Source organism: Callithrix jacchus, chromosome 9 (genome assembly GCF_049354715.1).
Source record: "Callithrix jacchus isolate 240 chromosome 9, calJac240_pri, whole genome shotgun sequence".
NCBI classification, from domain to species: Eukaryota; Metazoa; Chordata; class Mammalia; order Primates; family Cebidae; genus Callithrix; species Callithrix jacchus.
This window is the reverse complement of record NC_133510.1, coordinates 29,433,343-29,455,000: the sequence shown is the minus strand read 5'-3', so window position 1 is coordinate 29,455,000 and position 21,658 is coordinate 29,433,343. Positions and strand designations below refer to the sequence as shown.

Here is a 21,658-nt window from a genome sequence, read left to right as displayed (position 1 = left end):
TTCTGTAAATACATGCTTTAATGTTATCTTTGAGAAATCTATGTAAATAATATAGTCTACAACATAGAGACTGTATAATTCTGTGTTATATATGTGCCTAGTGCTCTGTTGGCACTCAATAAATTTTAAGTAACAAAATTGATAATCATATAGCGAAGGCATATTTTTCTTCCAAGCTCAAGTCAGGATTGTGACTATTTATTAATGAGACTCAGTAATCCAACCCACACCTGAAAACTCGTCTCATTACTTTATAGTCAGGTCATGTATGTTTTTTTTAACCATGAAATGACAATAAAATGATTTTTAAAATGAGAATGTTTTGGATAAGTGACTTCTGTCCTGATCTTAACCACTGTTACTAAATACCAAACAGCAAACATGATGCTGTTCATCACCAAAGCAGAAGCTGCTAAGGAGCAGAAGTGGAGCTATGGGACACCTGGCACCCTCATTGTTGTCAAATGGTAAGTTAAATGACAACAAGATCCAGTATCTATCAAGAGAAATTTTAGCCGGTCACTTTCATACCACTTGGCTCTTGTGAGACTCATATAGTATTCAGTCATACAACCACAATAGTCTTCTCCAGAGGCAACAAAACAAATGAAGACAGTACCACTGTCTAATTACATGACTACACTGATATTGGTAACTGTTTCATTGCATTTATATAGCCTAATTTTCTACTGGTAAAAATTAAGTCCAGGATTGCCTTGTGTGTGGTTAAGAAACTCTAAGACACACTGGCATATACCTAAGTAAGTAGATCAGTTTCCTTTGATGAATAAGACTACATTTAAATATTAAAAGAAAAGCCTATTGTTAAGGCAAGTCCTGTCTCTTGTGGGTTTCAGTCTGTGATACCACCCACACTGGATACATTTATTTAAAACAGAAAGCACCTTTAGAAAGTAACTTCATCAAAAATTAAATTCTATGAAAAATCTGATTCCCATCTGCTTTGCCAACCCTGTCTCCGACCAGATAACCACTGTTCACATTTCTTGAGTACATCTCTGGTATTGACTATATACAAGTGAATTCAATATTTTCTCTTTTTTATATGAAAATATAATATACTGTACTTTCTTGAAATTTTTTAATATTTTAAGTTTATTCCATATTGGTTTGCTTTCTCATCTTTTTTACATCTGTATAATATAGTTTTCCATTGTATGGATATACTGTATTTAACTAGACTCCATATTGATGGACACTTAAATTGTTTCCAAAATTTAAGGTGCTGCTTGAAACTAGTCACTAATATTTTGCTGAACACAAGTCTGTCAGGCACTGTGCTAAGCATTTTACATGTTACTGTTTCAGTCTTTACAACAACCCAATATAATAGCTAATATTTTACAAGTGGGAAAAGAGGGTAAAGATGAGTCAGTACTTTGACCAAGTTTGTACAGCAAGTAAGTGGAGCTGTTCATTTAGCTCCTCTGAAGCCTAATTTTATAAAGAGTATTTGGAAGAATTCTTTCCTCAGAGAGCCAGGCTCAACACCAAGAGTTGAGCTAGTATAAATACTATGTACCCTTATTTTTGGTGCAGATTGTTTCATTTGTATTTGCCTCATTGTTCCTAGTATTTTCTTTCTTTGCATTTTTTTTTATTGCATTTTAGGTTTTGAAGTACATGTGCAGAACATGCAAGACATTTACATAAGTACACACATGGCAGTGTGTTTTGCTGCCTTCCTCCCCTTCACCCACATTTGGCATTTCTCCCCAGGCTATCCCTCCCCAGCTCCCCCCCTGCTGCTGTCCCTCCCCTCTTCCCCCCAATAGACCCCAGTGTTTGGTACTCCCTTCCCTGTCTCCATGTGTTCTCATTTTTCATCACTCACCTATCAGTGAGAATATGCAGCATTTCATTTTCTGTTCTTGTGTCAGTTTGCTGAGAATGATGTCCTCCAGATTCATCCATGTCCCTACAAACGACACGAACTCATCATTTTTGATTGCTGCATAATATTCCATGGTATATATGTGCCACATTTTCCCAATCCAGTCTATCATCGAAGGGCATTTGGGTTGGTTCCAGGTCTTTGCTATTGTAAACAGTGCTGCAATGAACATTCGTGTGCATGTGTTCTTACAGTAGAACGATTTATAGTCCTTTGGATATATACCCAGTAATAGGATTGCTGGGTCAAATGGGATTTCTATTTCTAAGGCATTGAGGAATCGCCACACTGTCTTCCACAATGGTTGAACTAGTTTACACTCCCACCAACAGTGAAAAAGTGTTCCTATTTCTCCACATCCCCTCCAGCATCTGTTGTCTCCAGATTTTTTAATGATCGCCATTCTAACTGGCATGAGATGGTATTCAATGTGGTTTTGATTTGCATCTCTCTAATGACCAGTGATGATGAGCATTTTTTCATATGTTTGTTGGCCTCTTGTATGTATTCTTTTGTAAATTGTGTGTTCATATCCTTTGCCCATTTTTGAATGGGCTTGTTTGTTTTTTTTCCTATAAATCTGTTTGAGTTCTTTGTAAATTCTTGATATCAGCCCTTTGTCAGATGGGTAAACTGCAAAAATTTTTTCCCATTCTGTTGGTTGCCGATTCACTCTAGTGACTGTTTCTTTTGCCGTGCAGAAGCTGTGGGGTTTGATTAGGTCCCATTTGTCTATTTTGGCTTTTGTTGCCAATGCTTTTGGTGTTTTGTTCATGAAGTCCTTGCCTACTCCTATGTCCTGAATGGCTTTGCCTAGATTTTCTTCTAGGGTTTTTATGGTGCCAGGTCTTTTGTTTAAGTCTTTAATCCATCTGGAGTTAATTTTAGTGTAAGGTGTCAGGAAGGGGTCCAGTTTCTGCTTTCTGCACATGGCTAGCCAGTTTTCCCAACACCATTTATTAAACAGGGAATCCTTTCCCCATTGCTTGTTTTTGTCAGGTTTATCAAAGATTGTATGGTTGTAGATATGTTGTGTTGCCTCCGATGCCTCTGTTCTGTTCCATTGGTCTATATCTCTGTTTTGGTACCAGTACCATGCTGTTTTGATTACTGTAGCCTTGTAGTATAGTTTGAAATCTGGTAGTGTGATGCCCCCCACTGTGTTCTTTTTGCTTAGAACTGAGTTGGCTATGCGGACTCTCTTTTGGTTCCATATGAAGTTCATGGTGGTTTTTTCCAGTTCTGTGAAGAAAGTCAATGGTAGCTTGATGGGGATAGCATTGATTCTGTAAATTACTTTGGGTAATATAGCCATTTTCACAATATTAATTCTTCCTAACCATGAACATGGAATGTTTCTTCATCTGTTTGTGTCCTCTCTAATTTAGTTGAGCAGTGGTTTGTAGTTCTCCTTGATGAGGTCCCTTACGTTCCTTGTAAGAACTTGTGAGAATTCCTAGGTATTTTATTCTTTTTGTAGCAATTGTGAATGGCAGTTCATTCTTGATTTGGCTCTCTTTCAGTCTGTTATTGGTGTATAGGAATGCTTGTGATTTTTGCACATTGATTTTGTATCCTGAGACTTCGCTTATCAGTTTTAGGAGTTTTTGGGCTGAGATGATGGGGTCTTCTAGGTATACTATCATGTCGTCTGCAAATAGTGACAATTTGGCTTCCACCTTTTCTATTTGAATACTCTTTATTTCTTTTTCCTGCCTGATGGCTCTGGCTAGAACTTCCAGTACTATATTGAATAGGAGTGGTGAAAGAGGGCATTCTTGTCTAGTGCCGGATTTCAAAGGGAATGCTTCCAGTTTTTGCCCATTCAGTATGATATTGGCTGTTGATTTGTCATAAATAGCTTTAATTACTTTGAGATACATTCCACTGATACCGAGTTTATTGAGGGTTTTTAGCATAAAGGGCTGCTGAATTTTGTCAAAGGCCTTCTCTGCATCAATTGAGATAATTATGTGGTTTTTGTTTTTGGTTCTGTTTATGTGGTGAATTATGTTTATAGACTTGCGTATGTTGAACCAGCCTTGTATCCCCAGGATGAATCCTACTTGATTGTGATGGAAACGTTTTTTGAAGTGCTGTTGCAATCAGCTTGCCAGTATTTTATTGAAGATTTTTGCATCTATGTTCATCATGGATATTGGCCTGAAGTTTTCTTTTCTTGTTGGGTCTCTGCCGGGTTTTGGTAACAGGATGATATTGGTCTCATAAAATGATTTGGGAAGGATTCCCTCTTTTTGGATTATTTGGAATAGTTTCAGAAGGAATGGTACCAGCTCCTCTTTGTGTGTCTGGTAGAATTCAGCTGTGAACCTATCTGGACCTGGGCTTATTTTGTGTGGTAGGCTCTTAATTGCTGCCTCAACTTCAGACCTTGTTATTGGTCTATTCATAGTTTCAGCTTCCTCCTGGTTTAGGCTTGGGAGGACACAAGTGTCCAGGAATTCATATATTTCTTCCAGGTTTACTAGTTTATGTGCATAGAGTTGTTTGTAATATTCTCTGATGATGGTTTGAATTTCTGTGGAATCTCTGGTGATTTCCCCTTTATCGTTTTTTATTGCATCTATTTGGTTGTTCTCTCTTTTCTTTTTTATCAGTCTGGCGCTAGTGGTCTTTCTATTTTGTTGATCTGTTCAAAAAAACCAGCTCCTGGATATATTGATTTTTTGAAGGGTTTTTTGTGTCTCTATCTCCTTCAGTTCTCCTCTGATCTTAGTTATTTCTTGTCTTCTGCTAGGTTTTGAGATTTTTTGATCTTGCTCCTCTAGCTCTTTCAATTTTGACAATAGGGTGTCAATTTTGGATCTCTCCACTCTTCTCATATGGGCACTTATTGCTATATATTTTCCTCTAGAGACTGCTTTAAATGTGTCCCAGAGATTCTGGTATGTTGTGTCTTCGTTGTCGTTGGTTTCGAAGAACTTCTTTTTTTCTGCCTTCATTTCATTGTTTATCCAGTCAACATTCAAAAGCCAGTTGTTCAGTTTCCATGAAGCTGTGCGGTTCTGGGTTACTTTCTGAATTCTGAGTTCTAACTTGATTGCACTATGGTCTGAGAGACTGTTTGTTATGATTTCCATTTTTTTGCATTTGCTGAGGAGTGCTTTACTTCCACTTATGTGGTCAATTTTAGAGTAGGTGTGATGTGGTGCTGAGAAGAATGTATATTCTGTGGATTTGGGGTGGAGAGTTCTGTAAATGTCTATCAGCTTTGCTTATTCCAGGTCTGAGTGCAAGCCCTGGATATCCTTGTTGATTTTCTGTCTGGTTGATCTGTCTAATATTGACAGTGGAGTGTTAAATTCTCCCACTATTATTGTGTGGGAGTCTAAGTCTCTTTGTAAGTGGTTAAGAACTTGCCTTTTATATCTGGCTGCTCCTGTATTGGGTCCATATATGTTTAGGATCGTTAGCTCTTCTTGTTGTATCGATCCTTTTACCATTATGTAATGGCTTTCTTTGTCTCTTTTGATCTTTGTTGCTTTAGAGTCTATTTTATCAGAGGTGAGAATTGCAACTCCTGCTTTTTTTTGCTCTCCATTTGCTTGGTAAATCTTCCTCCATCCCTTTATTTTGAGCCTTTGTGTATCCTTGCATGTGAGATGGGTTTCCTGGATACAGCACACTGATGGGTTTTGGTTTTTTATCCAATTTGCCAGTCTGTGTGTTTTGATTGGTGCATTTAGCCCATTTACATTTAGGGTTAATATTGTTATGTGTGAATTTGATACTGCCATTTTGATGCTAGCTGGCTGTTTTCCCTGTTAGTTGATGAAGATTCTTCGTTTTGTTGATGCTCTTTAGCATTTGGTATGTTTTTGGAATGGCTGGTACTGTTTGTTCCTTTCTATGTGTAGTGCCTCTTTCAGGAGCTCTTGTAAAGCAGGCCTGGTGGTGACAAAATCTCTGAGTACTTGCCTGTTTGCAAAGGCTTTTATTTTTTCTTCACTTATGAAGCTCAGTTTGGCTGGATATGTAATTCTGGGTTGAAAGTTCTTTTCTTTAAGGATGTTGAATATTGGTCCCCACTCTCTTCTGGCTTGTAGAGTTTCTGCCGAGAGATCTGCTGTGAGTCTGATGGGCTTCCCTTTGTGGGTGACCCGACCTTTCTCTCTGGCTGCCCTTAGTATTTTCTTCTTCATTTCAACCCTGGTGAATATGACAATTATGTGCCTTGGGGTTGCTCTTCTTGTGGAGTATCTTTGTGGTGTTCTCTGTATTTCCTGGATTTGAGTGTTGGCCTGTCTTGCTAGGTTGGGGAAATTTTCTTGGATAATATCCTGGAGAGTATTTTCCAGCTTGGATTCATTCTCCTCATTTCCTTCTGGTACACCTATGAAACGTAGGTTTGGTCTCTTCACATAGTCCCACATTTCTTGGAGACTTTGTTCATTCCTTTTTGTGTTTTTTTTCTCTATTCTTGGTTTCTCATTTTATTTCATTGAGTTGATCTTCAACTTCTGGTATTCTTTCTTCTGCTTGGTCAATTCGGCTGTTGAAACTTGTACATACTTCGTGGAGTTCTCCTGTTGTATTTTTCAGGTCCTTCAATTCATTCATATTTCTCTCTTAAGTTATTCAATCTTGTTATCATTTTCTGGAATCTTTTTTCAAGGTTCTTAGTTTCTTTGCATTGATTTAGAACACGTTCTTTTAGCTCACAGAAGTTTTTCATTACCCACCTTCTGAAGTCTGATTCCGTTATTTCGTCACAGTCATTCTCCATCCAATTTGTTCCCTTGCTGGTGAGGAGTTTTGGTCCTTTGTAGGAGGCGATGTGTTCTGGTTTCGAGTGTGTTCCTCCTTTTTGTGCTGGTTTCTTCCCATCTTTGTTTATTTGTCCACCTGTCGTCTGAGTAGTTGCTGACTTTTCGATTGGGTCTCTGAGTGGATGCCCAGATTGTTGATGATGAGGTATTTCTGTTACTTGGTTTTCCTTCTACCAGTCTAGCCCCTCTGCTGTACAACTGCTGAGGTCCACTCCAGGCCCTGCTTGTCTGGGGTACACCTGTAGCAGCTACGGAACAGTGAGGGATGCTACCAGTTTCTTCTGCTATCTTTGTCCCAGAATGATGCCCACCTAATGTCAGTCTGATCAGTCCTTTTTGAGGTGACTCTGGATATACAGCGGTCATGAAGCTGCTTGAGGAGACGGTCTGTACTTTATACGAGCTCAAGTACTGAGCTGTGAGCTCCGTTGTTCATTCAGGGCTTTTAGGCTGCTACGTTTATGTCTGCTGCAGCAGAACTCTTAAAACCCATTTTTTTCCTCAGATGTTGTGTCTCAGGGAGTTGGGGTTTTATTTATGAGTGTCCATTGCACTATCCTCCCCAGCTAGGAGGCAGTCTAGTCACTATTTGCCTGCTGAGGCTCCACCCTGCTGATGTGGGGTTCGCCTTGTTGTGGCAGGCTCCGCCCTGCTGCCATGGGCTCCGCCCTGCAGCGGAGTCTCTCTGTTATAGCTGGTTGCCTCGGCAACAGCAGGCTGCATCCGCAATGGGAGTGTACCTCAGTAGGGGCGGATTGCCTTGGTAATGGTGGACGCCCCTCCCCCACCAAGCTGCACCATCCTGGGTTCAGCTGTGCCCGCAGTGAACCTCTCCACCCGGAGTGTTTCAAATTGCCATTTTGTTTGTCCCTGTGGAGGTGAAACCCACTGAGCCTGCTTGCCTGGCTCCCTGCCTCAGAGCGCCTTTTTTTTTTTTTAAGTTGAACAGATGGCTCTTTCCCAGGTGTTTCGGTCGCCCGCTGTTAGGGCACTGGAATCTGTGTGATTTCCCGTGCAGCGAGCCACTGCGCTGGCTCAAACGCCACTTCCCAGGAATCTCCTGGTCTGGCTTACTGTCCAAGTCCTGTTTAATCAGATGGATATGCTAATCTGCCCTCCCAAATTTCAGATTGCCGGTTTAGCAGGGCACCCGGGCCCGTGTGTTTTGTGTGGAGTGTTGTGGAGTGCCGCTGCGGCGCTGGCTGAAGCGGCCGCAACAGCCAGAATGGCTTCGCTTGTGTCCCGTGTCTTTCCTACACCTGGGAATTTCCCCGTTCGGTGGGCAACAAAGATCTCTCTGGAAATGTGGCTTTGACTCACCCTCTGCGCATTCACTGAGAGCTGCAATCCTGAGTTGTTCTTACCATGCCATCTTGAATCCGCACTATCTCCTCTTTCTTTGCATTTTGTCTTTTTAAGATCTTTCAGCTGGGCACGGTAGCTCATGCCTGTAATTCCAGCACTTTGGGAGGCCAAGGTGGGTGGATCACAAGGTCAAGAAATGGAGACCATCCTGGCCAACGTGGTGAAACCCTGCCTCTACTAAAAACACAAAAATTAGCCAGACGTGGTGGCACGTTCCTGTAGTCTCAGCTACTCAAGATGCTTTGGCAGAAGACTTGCTTGAACCTGGGAGGCAGAGGTTGCAGTGAGCCAAAATCGTGCCACTGCACTCCAGCCTGGGCGATAGAGCAAGACTGTGTCTAAAAAAAAAGGCAAATTTTCCATAATTCTTCAGATTTCCCAAGTATTTTATTGATTAACTTGGCACCACTTCATAAAGCCAGAAAAACTTTCTGGAAACACCCTTGACAAAGGGCCATTTCTAAGACAAATGTTTATAGTAAGTTGAAACCACTGTTTCTAATCAACTATCCATTTGGTCCTCGTTCAAACAACTGCCTGCTGACTCCTTTGGAAAGAGTTGTTCCTCCTTAACATTAGTATGATGTTAATAAGATTATCCCCAGTGTACACCCTTAAATCACCTTCAGTGCGCAATACTGTTGGAGTACCTATGCTGCTACTTTGGAAGGCTAAGACATCCTGCTTTGAGGGTAGGCCAAACTTACAAATAATACCCAATAAAAGGTAAAATCATGTACCACAAGAAAATTAAAAAGTTTGGCAAGTTTAATCATGTAGCAGTCTTCATTTGATACTGAGTGGGAAAGAGAAAGTAGGAAGGGCCTTGTGGAGAAGGCCAAATGTCTCTTTTTTAAAGGACTTTTTGTTTTTTATCTTTTTTTAATGTCTCTTTTTTAAAGGGCCTTTTATTATTTTTTTATGTTTTGTTTTTTTATCTTAAGGTCCTGGCTCTGTCACCTGGACTGGAGTGGAGTGGTGCAATCTCTGCTGACTGCAACTTCCACCTCCCAGGCTCAAGCAGTCCTCCCACCTCAGCCTCCTGAGTTAACTGGGATTACAGGTGCAAGCCACCACACCTGGCTAATTTTTTTTTTTCTTTGTATTTAATTTTTTTAGAGATGATGTTTTGCCATGTTGCCCAGACTGGTCTCCAACTCCTGAGCTCCAGCAATCTGCCCACCTCGGCCTTCCAAGGTGCTGGGATTACAGGTGTGAGCCACTGCACCTGGCTCGTGAGAATGGAAAATGTCTTTTAATGAGAGATTCTAAGGACTAATAGAAATCTGACAGACCTCAGCCAGGCATGATGGCTCACACCTGTAATTTCAGCGCTTGGGGAGGCTGAAGCAGGAAGAATGTTTGAGCTCAGGAATTTGAGACCAACTTGGTCAACATGGCCAGACTTTGTCCCTTCAAAAAATAAGAAAATTATTCAGGTGTGGGGGCGCACACCTGTGGTTCCAGCTACTGGAGAGGCTGAAGCATGAAGATACTTAAGCCCAGGAGGTTGAAGCTACAGTCAACCATGTTGGTGCCATTGACTGGGCAATAGATCAAGACCCTGTCTCAAAAATAATAATAATAATAGAAAAATGGACAGACCTAATGATAGTAAGAGAGTTTGAGTTTGGAGAGATCTTACTGAGGAGAGGAGGTTATAGGTTGACTAATGCAAGGGTTAATTGACTAGTAAGAGGTCAAAGCTATAAACATTCTCCACACACAAAATGCACAAAAATGAAACTTGACAATTTCAGGGAAGAGCAGATTAAGATGATAGAAATGGCTTGGCCACCAAGTAAACAGAACTAACAGGGCTCCACAAGATACAGTATTGAAATCAAATGTAATAAGTTTAACCAACACATTTGGTTGAGAGGGCCTTCAGAATCTCTGGACTGTATGTACATGATGACTTCCCTAAACTGGAGAAAACATTTAGCCTTTGCTTTAGAGATGATGTATTGATTTGAATTATGAAATATGATGGCCCATTTATAGCTAAACTGGGAAAGACAAAACTACACTGCTTTCAGGTTGACCTTTTAAACAAAATCACTCTTGCAAGGCAGCTGCCTGGGACTGGCAATTTTCTAAATTGTACCACCATTGAAAATGAGTTTGTTTTTCATCTTTAGGTAAAAAATGGCATGGTTAAAATATCTTAGAAGAAGAAGGTTGAAAGCTGGTGCAATCTAATACAGAAAGCACCATTTTTGATTGATTGACTAGAGACAAGGTCTCTATGTTGCCCAGGCTGGTCTCAACTCCTGGGCTCAAGCAATTTTACTGCCTTGGCATCCCAAAGTGCTGGAATTACAGGCATGAGCAACCATGCCCAGTTGAGTACTATTTTAAATGAACACATAACTTCACTCTTGTGTAGAGTAGGCCCTTGCTTGTTTGTTGCTTTATATTTATTTCTGGTTCTGAACAGATGCATGTCTTTTTTTTTTTTTGAGATGGAGTTTCACTCTTGTTACCCAGGCTGGAGTGCAATGGCGCCATCTCGGTTCACCGCAACCTCCGCCTCCTGGGTTCAAGCAATTCTCCTGCCTCAGCCTCCCGAGTAACTGGGACTACAGGCGTGCGCCACCATGCCCAGATAATTTTTGTATTTTTATTAGAGACAGGGTTTCACCATGTTGACTAGGATGGTCTTGATCTCTTGACCTCATGATCCATCTGCCTCGGCCTCCCAAAGTGCTGCGATTATAGGCGTGAGCCACCACGCCCAGCCTCAGATGCATGTCTCATATGATGCATAATTATTCTTTGAATGAAGATTTTTTCCCTCCTTCAAGTTCATGGGTTTTCTTTTTACCATTGGGACTGGATTGAGAAAACTGGAAAAATGTAGGTTTGACTATCAAATCTAAAACAATGGCTTCAAGTTAATTGCTAGCCCCTTGATACTTTAAGAACGCTTAAATTATGAAATGTATATAACCAAGTGAGTAAAATGTAGAGTAGAGCTTTATTTTTGTTTTTTTAGAGACAGGGTCTTGCTCTGTTGCTCAGGCTGGTATTGAATTCCTGGCCTGAAGCAATTCTACTGCCTCAGCCTCCCAAATAGCTGGGATTACAGGCATGATTCACAGTGACTGCCTTATTATTTTACAGCAAATCCTATATCCCCATTGCCCAGATCAAGAAAAGACCTTAATAGTACCCCCAGAAACCTCTCATATCCCACCTCAATCAAAGCTGTAAACCCCTATCAGTAACCACTATCTGAATTTTCAAGGTAATTGCTTCTTTCAAGGCAATGCCTTCTAGCATGATGGCACATGCCTATAGTCCCAGCTATTTGGGGGTCTGAGATGGGAAAATCACGGTTTTTTGTTTTTATTTATTTATTTTAAGAAAGAAAGAGAGAAATGGGGGAGAGAGAACAGGACTCTTGCTCTATTGCCCAGGCTGGAATGCAATCTAGAAATAGGTATTAAAAACCTCTTTTATGCTGATGATTTTGCTTAACAGCGAAGACAGGAAGGAATAAGGAAAGCAAATAACAAACAAACAGCCAACCAATATTTCGTTTAAATCTGTAAAATGCTGTGCAAGTGCTGAAGAGTGATTTGCTTCCATTTATGTGGTCACTTTCAAAATAGGTGTAATGTGATACTAAAAAAAATGTATGTTCTGTGGACCTGGGGTGAAGAATTCTATACATATTCACTGAGTTTACTTGTTCCAGGTCTGAGTTCAAATGATAAATGTCTCTGTTAATTTTCTATCTTGTTGATCCGTCGAATATTAACAATGTGGTGTCAAAGTCTCCCGCTATTAGTGTGGGAGTCCAAGTCTCTTTATAAGTAATTGAAAACTTGTCTTATATATCTGGGTGCCCCTATATTGGGTACATTTATATTTATGATCATTGACTCCTATTGTTGCATTGATCTTTTTATCATTATGTAATGTCCTTCTTTGTTTCTTTTAGTCTTGGTTACTTGTAGTCTATTTTGTCAGAGACGAAAGTTATGACTCCTGTTTTTTTTTGTTTGTTTTGTTTCTCTTTCCTCTCCATTTGACGAGTCTTCCTCCAACCTTTTGTTTTGAGTCTTTGTGTGTCCTTGCTCGTGAGACGGATCTGGATACAGAGTGCCAATGTGTTTTGACTTTTTATTCAGTTTGCGTTTCTGTGTCTTTGGGGCATTTAATCCATTTAAATTCAGGATTAATATTGATATTTGTAAATTTGATATTGTCATTTAGTGCTGGCTGGCTATTTTGCCCATTAGTTGATATAAATATTTCATTATGGAGATACTCTTTATCTTTTGGTAAGTTTTTGGGATGACTGATACTGGTTGTCCCTGTGTGTAGTGCTTCTTTTAGAAGCTCTTGTAAAGCAGGCCTGGTGGTGATGAAATCTCTGAGTACTTGCTTGTTCATGAAAATTTTTATTTTTCCTTCATTTATAAAGCTTGGTTTGGCTGGATATGAGATTCTGGGTTGAAAATTCTTTTCTTTGAGGATATTGAATATTAACCCCCACTCTCTTCTAGCTTGTAGGGTTCCTGCTGAGAGATCTGCTGTAAGTCTGATACGCTTCCCTTTATGGGTAACCTGACCTTTCTCTTTAGCTGCCCTTAGAATTTTCTCCTTTATTTCAACCCTGGTGAATCTAACAATTATGTGTCTTGGGGCTGCTCTACTTGAGGAATATCTTTGTGGTGTTCTCTGTATTACCTGGAGATGAGTATTGTCCCACCTTACTAGGTTAGGAAAGTTTTCCTGAATAATATCCTGAAGAATATTTTCCAGCTTGGATTCATTTGCTCCGTCGAATTCAGGTACACCTATCAAATGTAAATTAGGTCTTTTCACATAGTCCCCTATTTCTTGGAGACTTTGCTCATTCCTTTTTACTTTTTCTTTTCTAATCTTGTCTTCTCGTTTCATTTCATTAAGTTGGTCTTCGACCTCTGATATCCTTTCTTCTGCTTGATCAATTCGAGTGTTAAAACCTGTACATACTTCTAGGAGTTCTTGTATAGTATTCTTCAGTTCCATTAATTCACTTATATTCCTCTCTAAATTGTCTATTCTTGTTAGGATTTCATCAAATCTTTTTTCAGAGTTCTTAGTTTCTTTACATTGGGCTAGAACATGTTCTTTTAACACACAGAAGTTTCTTATTATCCACCTTCTGAAGCCTGATTCTGTTAATGGAATGCACTCGTTCTCCATCAGGCCTTGTTCCCCTGTTGATGAGGAACTGTGAGCCTCTGTAGAGGGAGAGGCATTCTGATTTTGAGTATCCTCAGCCTTTTTATGCTGGTTTCTTCCCATTGTTATAAATTTATCCAGCTGTCTCTTTATAATTACCAACTTTCAAATTAGGTCTCTTAGTGGACGTCCAATTTGTTAATTCCCAGGGCCGAAATCTGAGCAACCCACTGCGCCAGCTAAAACAGCAGTGTCAAGATTCTTGGTGCTTTTCTGTCCAGGAGTCTCCCAACTGGCTTCCCTCCTGAATCCCTTCTTCAATCAGCTCCAAACGTCAGCAAAAAGCGGAACCAGTCCTGTTTACTCTGCACCAAGAACCGCTGCAGCAGGGCACTGGCAAAACCGCAGCACTGGCTGCAAGAGTCACGCTGGCGACCCGTGGGGCTCCTCCACTGGGAATGTCCTGGTCCATGAGCAACAAAAATTCATCTGAAAGTGTGGCATCCTATCGTTCTCTGCGCTTTCACTGGGAGCTACAAGCCTGAGCAGCTAGTGGTCGGCCATCTTGGATCTCTCCCTATTTTTTTTTTAAACAATCTCGCTCTGTTGCCCAGGCTGGAGTGCAGTGGTTTTTTACTTTTACTCTAAGTATAGGTAACTGAACACTATAATTTAGTTCTGTCAATTTTTGAACTATTACAGAAATACAGTATTGAATTCTATTTTGTGTCTATCATCTTTCCCTCACCTTGGTTGTGAGATTCATGTATATTGTTGGATGTAGCAATGGTTCCCTTATTTTTATTTCTGAATATTCCCGACACTGATGGGGTTTAGATTGTTTTTTATTTGGGGCAACATATGGTGCTATAAACATCCTACTCTCATCTCTTGATGCACTGGGGCATGTGTTTCTGGTGGACATTACCTTAGGAGTGGAATTGTCCATATTATCTAGTAAGATAGTTCCACAGAGCAGTCTGGGAGTGTGCAAATGGTAAGTACAAATTAGGTCCAAATTAGGTTCCGAGGGTGAATGGGACTAACCAGAGGTGCCTCAAAGGAAGTCAGATTGAGAGCCATACACAAGAAGATGGCTGAGCAGGTGTGCAGTCCTCAGGTTCGGCCTGAGCAGACTCATTCCTTTTTAATTGTTTAAGATTCTATTTGGAGTTCTGCTGTAAAGTTTGTTGGCAATATGGCATATAGGAATTACATGGCTCATCACAAGTACATGATATTGGTTGAATTAGATGATTAATTTTAGAAGTCTGCAGGATGATCTGGAAGACTAAATAGGGTGGCCACTTCGTTTATTATAGTTCTAATATTTGACTAAATGAGTGATTATGAGGACTTCACAAACTTTGGAGCAGGGCAATGAAAACAGAAATATACGGATGTTATTTCTAGTGCCCAAACTGTTAGGTAGGTTGGAGGGTCAGTGTTAGGACCTGGATACTTCACAAAGGAAATATTGCTGGGCAGACCACGTCATGAGCTGAGAGGAATGGTATCAGATGGCTGAGAGCATTTTTTTTCCATTCTAAAATAAAGTTAATGGGACCTACCTTTCAAGGTTGTTTGGAAAATGAAAGTAGTTAATAAAAATAAAGTTCTTGGCACAAAGCCAGTAATAAGCACTCGGCGTTAGTCACTGCTGTTGCTGGTAATCAAGGTTAACTGTACTTAGCTAGCACTACGGATAACCTGCTATTAGGTATGAAAGTGTATAAGAAAAATATTTCTGGAAATTATTTGAAAAAGCAGTACTACAGTGATAATTTTAGAAGCTGTAACTCCATTAGGCAAGTGTGTAAATAAAAATCTTGTTAAATTAATCATACTCAGCCTAAACTTACCAACAGGTGGGTTCCTACAAGACGTTGATTGTACCACGAACTGGTACTGTGTGAACACCCTGGAAATGTTTGACATCTTGTCTATAAAGGTGCCGTTTTGCCATGTTCCTAGTGCTTAGTGGGCTCAAAATTCCAAATAATGTGGTAGATTCAAATTTGAACACACCGTTAAAAAGAGGTGTGTTTGTGTACAAACTATCAGGTGCCGTTGATGTTTCTGGGACAGGGAGAGAATCCAAATGGTTTTCAAATAAGCTGTGTTCTGGCCAGGCATAGTGTGGCTCATGCCTGTAATCCCAGCATTTTAGGAGGCTGAGTCAGGTGAATTAATTGCTTGAGCCCAGGAGTTTGAGACCAGCCTGGGCAATATGGTGAAACCTCGTTTCTACAAAAAAAAAATACAAAAATTAGCATGATGGCACACACCTGTAGTCCCAGCTATTTGGGGGTCTGAGGTGGGAAAATCACTTGAGCCCACAAAGTTAAGCCTACAGTGAGCTGTGATCATGCCACTGCACTCCAGCCTGAGAGAATAAGACCCTGTCTCAAAGAGAACGAGCTGTGATCCAGTTAATTATGTACTCTAACAGAACAGCTGTGATCTGCAGGGGATCTAAAAACGTTACATAATGGTTTGTTTCCTGGCTGCACATTCGACTCCACCTGGGAGATTTTAAAATATCCCATCCCCAGAGACAGATATAATTGGTCTGGGGTGGGCCTGTACTTGTCCATAGCCTTTTCTAAAAACTCTCCATATAACCCTAAATATGCAGCTAGATTGCAAACCAATGGACAAGTTGTTTCATTTCTATCATTGTCCAACAGGGATGAAAGCAGTGAGAAAAGCAATTCTGGTTATATAGACAAGAATTCTCCCAAGTAAATGTGGAGGAAATTTCGACCTTTCCATTTATTATTTCCACCTTCAGTAACTTGCAAGGTAGATAGGCAGCACCTCTTTCTATAGGCAATTCAGGTTCAGAGATAGCATATGCAGTCACAAAACGGCCCTCTATGAGCTTTAAAGCCCAGACATCCCTACTAATCACCAGAAATGGATTATCTTGGGTAGTACTCACAGGATTGATGGGGAGTATGCTCAAGCTAGTTATAGTTTGAGAAGTCCACTTCTTCATGACTAAAGCGTTTCATAGTCCACAAAGCCAGTGGGTGCTGACTACTTACAGACTAGGACTCATAAGTTGCCAATGAAGTTAAGCTCCTCCTTGAAGAGCTGAGTGTTGAGGAGTCACCAGACACTTGCCCATCACAGCCAGATGTTCAAGCATCTGAGAACAGACCAGTTACAGTGTAGGAAACTTTCAGCTCTCCAGCCTAAAGCAAAGCCTTCACCCCATCTCTCACCCTCACACCACAAGCAGTGAGGCCTGCAATTTTGAAAAGATAGTTTTTCTGATCATGCAATTTTTATTCACTGTATGAAATTCGGAAGACAAAAGCATACAGGGGAAAAATTCTGTTACCCAGAAACAGCTTCTATTAACAATATGGTTTTTTTTTTTTTTTTTGCCTTTAAGTTTTTAAAGCAAGTTAGGGTATCACGCCTGTAATCCCAGCACTTTGGGAGGCCGAGGCGGGTGGATCACGAGGTCAAGAGATCGAGACCATCCTGGTCAACATGGTGAAACCCCGTCTCTACTAAAAATACAAAAAATTAGCTGGGCATGGTGGTGCGTGCCTGTAATCCCAGCTACTCGGGAGGCTGAGGCAGGAGAATTGCCTGAACCCAGGAGGCGGAGGTTGCGGTGAGCCGAGATCGTGCCATTGCATTCCAGCCTGGGTAACAAGAGCGAAACTCCGTCTCAAAAAAAAAATAAAGAAAGAAAGGATAATCGTATATAATTTGTATCCTATTTTTTTCCTCCACTTAAAGGAGTACATTCTTCCATTTCTCGCGCTCCCTCGGAAATATTTAAAGTAGCTGTTAAATACCTTCATCTGAATGAACCATAGATTATCTTAACCACCCCTCCCCTCCAGGTTTCCAGTAAACTGGCCAACGTGGTAAAACCCTGTCTCTATTAAAAATATAAAACTTAGCCAGGCATGGTGGTGGGTGCCTGTCAAGAGGCCGAGGCAAGAGAATTGCTTGAACCCAGGAGGTGGAAGGTGCAGTGAGCTGAGATGGCACCACTGCATTCCAGCCTGGGTGAAAGAGCAACACTCTATCTCAAAAAGAGAAGGAAAAAATGAATACTACACAGCCAGTATAAATCATGCTGTAATTTTTATTAAAATGGAAAACTCTCACTACATCAAGTGGAAATGAAAGGTTACAACATAGTTATGTAGAGTTTGCTTGGTATTAGTTGTTACCTTTAGTAGGAGTACAGGTGATTTTTCTCCTTTTTTCGGTCTCTTCTTTTACACATTTCATTTGGTAAAGTTTTTCTAATTTCTTACAATAATCATGTAATTAAGGGAAAATGCTATTAAAGTATATGCTTATAGCTAACTCTAAGCTTGCTTTAGAGCTTGGATATTATATAATGATGATGCTAGTGACTTTGGTACAAATCCAAGTAATAATTGAACACGTTCATAAGGGATTATAATGAAAAGTTACCATTTCCCAGGAAACTTAATAATAAAATGTTAAAGACATCATTTTGTTTATCAAAAGAATTTATTAGAAAATATTACACACTACATATTTATTTAAGAGTATAATTTCAGTAGACAGCACTCCATCTTCGTAATACAGACAATATATCATAGACCCTAGGGCAACCACTGTGCTTCTGAAGTACATCTTTTGGATGGAACATTTAAGCAGTATACACTGTGGCCACTTAAAGGACGCTAAGAGAAAAAATGTGGTAATTACCAAAACAAATTTTAAAAAGCACAAAACTTTTGGAATGTTAATGGATAACTACTATTAGTCTCAAAATTCTAGGCATTTCTGTAAAACATCGGTCAATATGATAGTAAGTTAAAGTGACCAAGGTTTCAAAGATCAAGTTAGTACTGAACCTTTAAAAATAACAAGAGGAAATGTAATCACACAAAATATTCCTAATTAAGTTTGTGCACATGCAAAATTAACAAATTTCTCAAAGAACTCAAGAATGAGGAATGTTAAAGCAATATATTTTTTCAACATAAAGCATGCATTTTCTAATACATTCTTAAACATTTCAAAATTTTAAGTTTGAATTCTAATGAAGTAACACTCTTCTATAGCTATTAATGCAGTCTAACCAGTGCCCCAATCAGATATGAAACACACATTTGTTATTTTCATGGCAATAATTCATGGGAGTGCTACTAAAGATACATGAGACTTCAAATCGGCCAGTTATGGTGACTCACATCTGTAATCCCAGCACTTTGGGAGGCCAAGTCGGGCAGATCACAAGGTCAGGAGTTTGAGACCAACCTGGCCAATATGGTGAAATTCCCCCATCTCTACTAAAAATACAAAAATTTGCCAGACATGGTGGCAGGCGCCTGTAATTCCAGCTACTCGGGAGCCTGAGGCAGGAGAATTGCTCGAATCCGGGAGGCAGAGGTTGCAGTGAGCCAAGAAGATGGCACCACTGCACTCCAGCCTGGCAACAGAGTGAGACTCCATCTCAACAACAGCAACAAAAAATGACATATGAGACTCCAACTCTTGACCACAACACTTGTTTTTCTCCACAACTTTCATACTTGTTCGCAAAAGCTAAATGGTATAATGCACATTTTAAAATGTCACCAAAATCTCAAATGTCACTTGAAAGAAAATGCAGGAAAAGTACGGATTGTGTGATTAATCAGCTTAGGCACAGCAATTTGCTTAAAAATTTTAAAGTATGAACTAGCCTTAAAATAGTTTCAAAGTCTACAAAATTGTTTCTAGAGTTCTGAACTAAAACAACTAAGGAGGTGTGCCTTCATATTCCGAAACACTGTCTTAATATTTTATTAGAAGAAATAGGCTTGAAACTTCTCTATCATAATCCAAACACAAACTTTAAAAATACTTATGCCAGTAGAATATCTTATTACAAATGCCCAGAAATGTAGAATGAAGATCGAAAACTACTTAGAAATATTTTTATGATTACGCTCATAACAAAGCTTAGGAACTAGCACAATCATAACGGGGCGAACATTTAAAAATATTATGCCTATCAAAGCTAGCACCAGGAAACGTATTATGCACATAAAATTGACAAACAAATAATCTTTACTTTAGAAAAGCACAGCTCTAGAGTATTGCTCTGGCTAGAGTTTAGCTAGTAAAAGGGTCAGTGTATCTCACTGAGGCATGTATCTCCTTGGATCCATTAACAACTATCTGAAGAGTTTTCCAGTTACTTGGTAGGTATTAAAAATTTTTACTGGAATCAGAGTTTATCATGGAGAAAACTCTGTTCTTTCAAGATGCCAGTTAAAATAATGGCATGATAAACATTTTAAACTTACCTTTTAGAAAACCTGACATATTCTAGTACTTATTAAAAACAAACAAACAAACAAAACCCAAATCCTTAGTCCCTGAAAGAAGGAACTTCATTATCCAAATTAAATAATGGAGTCTCCATTATTTAATTTTCCCCTCCCTTTCTAACACACAGGTTTTACTGTCTAGAATTTTGCAACATGGCTACTGGCTACCATATGGTCATCAAATTAAGATTACATCCATTGTAAAGCATCTGGGGATTTTCAAGTGTGAAAATAATTTCATCAGTGATTAAAAACAACTTGACGCCAATGCCGTGAGTCTTATAATTCTTAGTCCCAAGGAAGGGGGGCAACAATTAACAGCAATTCTCGAATTGGCACAAGCAATTTATCATTTGTGATGGGTAGAAGATAAGATGAAAGAACATAATTTCTACAAAATCAACACTTTTTTCTGCTCCTGTTGCCCAGGCTAGAGTGCACTGGTGTGGTCTCTGCTCACTGCAACCTCTGCCTCCTGGGTTCAAGCGATTCTCCTGCCTCAGCCTCCCAAGTAGCTGGGATTACAGGTGTGCACCACCACACCTAGCTAATTTTTGTATTTTTAGTAGAGACGGGGTTTCGCCATGTTGACCAGGCTGCTCTTGATCTCCTGACCTCAGGTGATCCATCCGCCTAGGCCTCCCAAAGTGCTGGGATTACAGGCGTGAGCTATCATGCCCGGCTGAAAGTCAACACTTTTTCCAAATCTTTTTCCTCAAAGTCTTCTAACAAAGACTTGCCAAAGTTGTATCTAGTAAGTCAAATTGCTTACCTCAATTAGGGGGTTAAAAAAAGGCACAAAAGAAAAACAAGCAGCATAACCTTTATTTGGTCATACAATAGGTGAAGAGTGTCTGAACGTTTTGAGCACTAAATTTCACTTGTGATAATTTTTTTTCTATCTAAGTGATTTATTCAGATATGTGCTTTAAAAATACACATTAGGAACCCTGCAATTGATATGTTCTATTTAATATTAGAAATATTTTTCATCGTAATACATTATTTAACTTTCTATAATTAGCGGGAAAAATCATAAAGATCACACTTTATATTTTAACCTGACAGAATAAATGCATTATATATAATCTCTTCTAAACCAGTGCACTTAGCAGTTTCTAATTTATGCACTCCACTGCTCTACTCAGAAAGCGATACATCTTCCAGTATCCACACTATAACACAGTTCTAGTAAAGATGCACATTCCTTTTAACCCTTTACTTTCCCTTGAATTTTGTCGGGGAGGTTGGAGGGGAAGGAAGGATACAGAAGTTGCAGTGCAGAACTAGATTTATTTAGAACAAAACATCATATCCTATGTTAAAAAAATAATTTTATCAAAACCAAATTTCAATCACAGTTATGCATGATTTTCATTTAATGGTACATGTTGAAATTGCACTTTGCAGATATCCTGATAATGTTCTTTACAGCTTTCCCCATTTCAGCCTATGTTTTTTTCAGTAGACACAGGTTCTTCCACAGTTTTCTTTTGGCTCCCCTTCCGTGAATATTTGTATTTGTCTACATAGGCTTTAACCAGATTTGCCACTTTAGTAGAATTTACTTCTCCACTCTTACTATGACAAACCTAAGAAAAAAAGGTGGGGGGGAGCGGTAAACTTTTTTCATGCTTAAAGGATTAAAGCCAAAATAGAAAGCTTTGTGAAAAACAACCCCAAAGAGATAAGCAGACTTATTTTCATGTTTCATTATCGTATACAAACTATTCAAAAGGCAAAAGGCAGATAAGAATTAGTAGGAGCTAGCTTTTATTATTTTAATTAAACTTCAGCATTCATATATTAAAACAGAGGTGGTTCAAAACAATACGCATACATTTCACTAAAGCCATAACTTACTTTATCTACTGCTTTCCGTACTATTTCTTTATATTCTTCCTTGGTGATATCTTTATTTTGGTAAAATGGCTTAATGGCCAATTTTACCTCTTGTGCTGCTTTTTCTTGAATCTGCAATTTCTGATAAGAAAATGTATAATTTGTTATTTACAAATCATATAGTCTCACAGAATTCCAAATAAGAAACTGAAATACTTGACATTTACAATAAGAAACTC

At 39.4% G+C, this 21,658-nt stretch overlaps 2 protein-coding genes across 9 annotated transcripts in view; one reads left to right on the top strand and one right to left on the bottom strand.

Annotated features, from left to right (window-relative positions):
• ARID2 (AT-rich interaction domain 2) overlaps positions 1–318 on the top strand; it is a 193,342-nt gene extending 193,024 nt beyond the window's left edge. For both annotated transcript variants that reach the window (XM_035255747.3, XM_078338858.1), the window contains one exon: positions 1–318. This exon is cut by the window's left edge and continues 2,765 nt beyond it. The gene's annotated coding sequence lies outside the window, so the exon portion shown is untranslated.
• A 17,426-nt stretch (positions 319–17,744) lies between these two features.
• The window catches only part of SCAF11 (SR-related CTD associated factor 11), an 81,053-nt gene continuing 77,139 nt past the window's right edge, over positions 17,745–21,658 (bottom strand). For all 7 annotated transcript variants that reach the window (XM_035255744.3, XM_035255745.3, XM_054238147.2 and 4 more), the window contains 2 exons: positions 21,441–21,560; positions 17,745–21,169 (listed from right to left, as the gene is read on the bottom strand). In XM_035255744.3, coding sequence (XP_035111635.3) covers positions 21,023–21,169; positions 21,441–21,560 — 267 coding nt within the window. In that variant the 3' untranslated portion in view covers positions 17,745–21,022. The remainder of the gene's footprint in view (positions 21,170–21,440; positions 21,561–21,658) is intronic.